This window comes from Lagopus muta, chromosome 12, assembly GCF_023343835.1.
Source record: "Lagopus muta isolate bLagMut1 chromosome 12, bLagMut1 primary, whole genome shotgun sequence".
Lineage (NCBI taxonomy): Eukaryota > Metazoa > Chordata > Aves > Galliformes > Phasianidae > Lagopus > Lagopus muta.
In genome coordinates this window covers 18900949-18906948 of record NC_064444.1, presented here as the reverse complement: position 1 = coordinate 18906948, position 6000 = coordinate 18900949, and the positions used below count along the sequence as shown (strand labels likewise).

The window sequence follows — 6000 nt, the reverse complement described above, 5'->3', positions numbered from 1 at the left end:
CTGAGCTCTTTCCAAGCTTGTAGCCACCAGAGCTTCTCCCAGTCAGTCCTGTCTCATGTAGGCATGCTCTAACCCTAAAACCACAAACCTGCCCAAGCCAGAGCAGGAGGAGCAGCAGCACCTCCCAGCCACCGTGGTGCATCCTTCTGAATCCATCAACCCCGCAGCTGAGACAGACCAAGACCGCTGTTTGAGGGAACAGCTTCTGTATCAGCATAGGCAAGGGCCAGGAGAGGCACTGCAAACACTGTGGAAGAAAGCACAATGAATAAATAGAAGGGTTGAGATGGAAGGGACCTACAGATGTCCCCAAGTCAGAGGTCCAAGTGCAAATCCTCAGGAAAGAAACCTGCAGACATCCATTCTGCAGCATAGGAAGTTCCACACAGAACTGTGCAAGAACTTCTTTAGTGAGGTGAAGGAGCACTGGAACAGGCTGCCCAGGGAGGTGGTGGAGTCTCCTTCTCTGGAGATGTTCCAGATCCGCCTGGGCACCGACTTGTGCGACCTGCTGTAGGGAACTGCTTTGGCAGGGGGGTTGGACTCGATGAGCTCTGGGGGTCCCTTCCAACCCCTACGATTCTGTAATTCTGTGATTCTGTAATTCTGTAATCCACCAAGGATGACCATTCCTGCCCAACTGCCATGAAACAGCAGCCCGCAGTGCTAAAACTGGGCCAAACATTAGCCAGGTTTTGTACATCCGAGCGAGAAAGATATCCAGTGAGGAAACCCAGCAAGAAGTCTTGGCAATGAGCAAGGCTGAACTAGGCAAACTTTGAGCACATTGTGCAGCAAGCAGGAGGAGCTCAATTGCAGAGCTGTGGGATGCAGACTGAGCTCCCAGGCATAGGCTGACAGCAGGAGATAGCTCTCCATAGGAGGACACAGCCCAGAACCGTGACTGTAAGCAAAGATTCACCGCAAGGACTGGGGAGGCTTTGCTGCCCACTGCCCAGCCTCTCTCCCTCCACCAAACACTGAATTCTCCACTGTCAATCCTCGCTGTCAACTCCGCACACCTCCACGAGGAGGAGATGTTTGTGTGGAAAGATCCGGCAAGCATTTATCCACAGCTACAAGCAAGACCTCAATGTAGGCGCGTTTTTGGTGAAAAGCAGATTGGTGCCTGCAAACTTACGGCAAACCTCCTTCCTTTACAGAAAAGCAGTCTGGGACACACAAGGTCACCATCAGGAGCCCTGTGGACACCACTGAGGAGCCAGCAGAATCCGACCAGCTTTGGCCAACAGAAGCACAGCCATCCCAGTTCTCAGCACCCCTGCAGACGTTTGGGTTTTGCACAGCTGCCCGCTGTGGGTCACAGCAATGGCTGGGTTTGTGCTCGGCTGTCCTGTGTTTTTTCCCCCACTACTCAGCTTGAAGAAATGAGCCCGAGGCAATTTTGACATTTCGTTTATCTCAATCTGCAATCAAGAACGATGTTTAATAAAGTTCCTGAGCCTTGAGCCTGAGCAGCTGCGAGCTGTACAGCAGCCAATGAATATGCATGCTCTGGGATTTGCATTTTGTTGCAGCGTGGACAGCACAGGAGGCAAATGAGTTACAAGAAGCATCACCCATGCAAATGCACCTCCCTGCTGTAACTTCTCACTGTAATTCTCATCCTTGAAGCCACTTTCATAACTCACTTATTTGCATTGGAAATGTCCTTACAAAATAGCGTACTTTAAATAAATCAGCCCTGCTTCAGTGCAGACAGATGGATTCCTGCAATACCCCTGCAATAAAGCAGTGTCCTGAATTAAAGGCAGCCTGAACATGGCAGTCCTGTCAAGATCCCAGCAGGCTGTGGCATTTTGGACCTCTCCAAAACCAACCTTCCTTCTTGTAACCTCCTCCCCACTGTGTGGATATGGCTCTTGTGAGACCAGAGTACAGTGGAACAAAAAAGCATTTCCATTTCCATCACTGCCTGCTACAGAAGTGGGACCGAGAGCGCAGATCAGGACAGCTGCCACCAAAGGGAGCCTGGGAAACACACGCAGGCTTTGAAAACCTAACTAATGTGGGAGAACGGACCACATCGCAGCTTCTCTCAGGGTAAGGGGCTGCATAACTGCAAGAGGTTGGAAAGAAAGCCAGGAGTGACCGCACAACAGGCAGGAGCAATTTGGGAGCTTCAGGAACACGGAGTGGCATTGCTTGGTGTCTGGTTTTGTTTTCAGGGCTCACTCCTTCCCAGCTGCAGAAGCGTTCCGGAGGGCTCACAGACAGCAGGCGCTGCGTCGGGCAATGCCTGCTCCATTTGCAGGCAGGTTTTAAAAAGCATGAAACAAGGTTACACCTCGTTCTTTTGCACGGAAACACTTTCAGAGTCTGAAGTTACTAAAACAACTCTGCACGATTCTGGGACGTGATCAGCACCATCCCGTTGGCTGCTTTAAGCCAACCTCCTAAAATCCTGCAGCTGTGTAGGAGGGTTTCAGATGTGGCAGTTATCACTCATATCTGCCCTGCTGTGCTTTAACTGTGGTTCCTCACCTCCAACATGTAAACCACCTTTATTTTGGTCTCCTTGTCCACAGCAGCGTGACCTTTAATCACAAAGCAGTTTGAGTAGGAAGGGACCCTAAAGGCCATCTGTTCCCAGCCCTGCACTGAGCAGGGACACCCACAGCTCCATCAGCGCTCACAGCCCTGTTCCCTGACCTTGGCTGTGTGCAGGGATGGGGCAGCACCAGCTCTGTGTGCAGCCTGTGCCTCACCGCCCTGAGCGCGAACTTCTTCCTTAGCTCCCCTCTTCAGTGGGAGCCTGCTTCCCCAACCCTGTCCCAGCAGACCCCATTGAAGAGCCCACTGCCCCCATTGCGGTGTGCCCCCACTGGAGCCTCCCAGTGTCAGAAAGGACCTCACAACAACTTGTTTCACTACACAGAAGTTTATTATGAAAGTTAAACGTACAACACAAAAGGTAGCAAAAGCGATCCTGTAGCTTAAGGCAACTCTTGCAGGAGATGAATCCGAGAAAGATGATGCAACTTCAGTTTAAATAGAAATCATGAAAAAATATCAAATTGCATCAATAACTTAAAATGCACTTTAAAAAGTCTTCGCTAGCCAGCAGAGGGAAGGGCTGTGATCTTAATGCCAGCATTAAGATATCGGAAGCAGCAGAATGCTAAATGACGACAGGGAAGGTTGGGTATTTACACCGAGATGGCAACGTTAATAGCTGATAGCATCATTTCCTGTGTACTCGTGGCTTAAAACCACCATCCGAAACATTAGGAAAACCTTTTAAAATAGACCTGCAGGCTATTCCATCAAAAACACACAGATGGCAGAGGAGGCCCAGGGCTGGGGCACGCGGTGCAGAAACACCTCGGAAACGTTTCTCTGGGGGAGGAAGAGCAAAAGGGACAGGAGGGCACAGCGCATCTCCGGGGCACGTCCCACTGCGGGTGGGATATCAGAACATTTCTATTGGATGGCATTCTCATGTACAGTTATTGACATGAAGGGGATGTTAAATAATCGCCTGGTTAACACACAAAGGCTCTCCTCCATGTTGAACATTTCTGCGAGACCCGTTTTGCACCCACTGCATCACCGCCAACGAGGAACGTAGTTGCCTTAGTTATAGAATTTAATGAAGATTTCACTGCTCTTATTGCACAGCACTTCTGCCCTCAAAATCATTAACAACACAGTGAGATCAGATCACGTATCTTAACGCTGCCAAACGACACCACATTTCCAATTGATTTTCTTCAGATATCAGATGGATACAAAGAAAAACGTGGCACAGAACCCTTCCCCACCGCCACCACCCGAAGAAAGGAAGGAAATCCACGCAGATTAACTCTCCCCCAGCCGTACCCAGCCAGCAAACACAGCACTGACTGCGGCGTGGCCCCTGTTTGCGTACAATTCAATGGCAGCATCCCATGCACGGTCTGAGGTTTCATCTCAGCTCCTCACCATCCAGCACAACTTTACAAAAAGCATAAGATACAAAATATACTCGAAGCAGCCATCTTAACACCGTTCCATACACATCACCCATCGCCTCCATTCCCAGTCTGTGTGCTGCTGGGTCAAGCCGTAGAGTTGCAGTATCCCTTCGTAAGCGCTCTTTAAAAAAATCCCTGAATAAACTAGAAGCCAGCCTGCGACTTCCCACGAGTTTCAGTAAGGTACTGATATACAGCGGTACCAGAACCAGCCAAACTCACTGAATGCTGAATAAAACGTAAGACAGATTTTGGGGCAGAATGCACTCGTGCATGACAACACAGATTTAAGATTTGATCGTTTAAAAAGTGGAACCGATGAATGTTCAGCGGTTAGAAGAATACTGCAACTGTAAGGCTGACGAGCCAGCAGTCTGAAACCCGATCCCAACAGCACTGATTCACTGGGTTCAGCTTGGAAGTAACGCCAAATAATGTCAGCAGTTTTCAGGTCTTGCAAACGTAGAAAAAAAGAAATCGGAAAGAAAGATAAGAACGCATATCTAAAATAAAGCAGGAGCACGAGAAAGACAATCAAAACTCCAAAAGCCCATATTAAAAAATTAAGCTTGGAATGCATTGGCTTCCAGCAGTTTACAAAAAAAAAAAAAAAAACAAAACAAAAAAAACCCCAAACAAACAAAAAGAAAAAAACACAACAAAAAAATAACAGAAACAAAAAAAAAGTTTTTAATCTGTAATATCTTGACCTATTTTTAAGTGACAATTTTTATTACAGTTGAGAAAAAACAAGTTTTTATAGCTGCATAAGTTTCCATTTCACTAAAATAGTGCCAACAAAAATAAGTTTGCATAGAAAAACAAAATTTCAAATTGCCACTGGCTACATGCTTAACATGGGAAATGCAGGTATCGTAACATAAACATAGTGCAAACCATGGCAGTTCACGGTGGTTCTGACTGCCGCAGGTCAGGAAACAGACCATAATATACCCAGTTATCACAGTTTCTGGTCTTTATTCAATCCTTTGCCAAGTAGAAGCAATGTATGTTGCAGACCCATGGCACTGCTGATGCTGATTAACGTAGTTTGAGATCATCGCCACTTCCTAGGTTGGATCCAGGACTAGGGTCTTGTTGTCTTCTTGCCTGCATTAATAAACACATGTTTAGGATTAACAAAATGACTCAAATCATCAGTTCGTTTCATAAGCACATTAAGCACACGTCAAAAAAACAAATAGTTTGAAGCCAGAAACACAGTAATTTCAGAGCAGCAAGGCAGGGCTTCCACCCCTCCATCCAGAGCGAGTTCCTTCACTGTGAGGTTCCCTTCCTCGGTTAACCTCTCCTGCACACGGTCTCAGGGTCAAGATTACAATACCAGCATGGCAGAGTATGGCAGATGCTTCACAGCATCCCCATAGAGATCTCCCCCCAGCGTGTGCGTATGGCAAACATCTTGTTTAGCTTGTTATGGAACAGAGAGACATACACCAACAAAACAGCACAGCTGAACCTGCAGACTGACAAACACGCTCATATTTTTGTCAGAACACACTCACTGGAGTAATACTATTCAGTGCACCAGTAAAGTTAGCAATAATACAAAACTTAAGAAAACTTTGGTTCTGATGGTTGAGTCCCTGTATTAAAAAAAGTAACATCAACTCTCCTTTAAACAAGGAGAGCTTTTGACACAATTTGAATGGGTCAGTATTGATCAGTGCTTGTACAAAACACTTACCTGCTTTCTGCACCTGGCAATCAAATATTCACACAGCTAGCTTCCCCACTTCTCCCAGCACAGCAATCCCACAGACACGTGCTGCGGATCACAAGTGTGCTGTGTTTCCTCTAAGGCAAGGAGGACCTGACCTCCATCCACCAGGAGGGTTTGTGGCAGGGCACAGCAGACAAGGAGCCCCAGCTGCCCTACTGTGGGTGAGAGCTTTCTGCGGGCAGCTGTGCATCACTTCTCCTGCAAGTGAACACTATGCCCCTCCTCTTTCAGAGACATAACCCCAGGATTTTGAGTTTTCTCCTCTGTGCACAAGCAGGC

General features: G+C 47.5%; 1 protein-coding gene across 2 annotated transcripts in view; it reads right to left on the bottom strand.

Annotated features, from left to right (window-relative positions):
• Window positions 1-2883: 2883 nt before the first annotated feature.
• The window catches only part of CBFB (core-binding factor subunit beta), a 41736-nt gene continuing 38619 nt past the window's right edge, over window positions 2884-6000 (bottom strand). For both annotated transcript variants that reach the window (XM_048958558.1, XM_048958559.1), the window contains exon 6: window positions 2884-5087. In XM_048958558.1, the coding sequence (XP_048814515.1) occupies window positions 5019-5087 (69 nt within the window). In that variant the 3' untranslated portion in view covers window positions 2884-5018. The remainder of the gene's footprint in view (window positions 5088-6000) is intronic.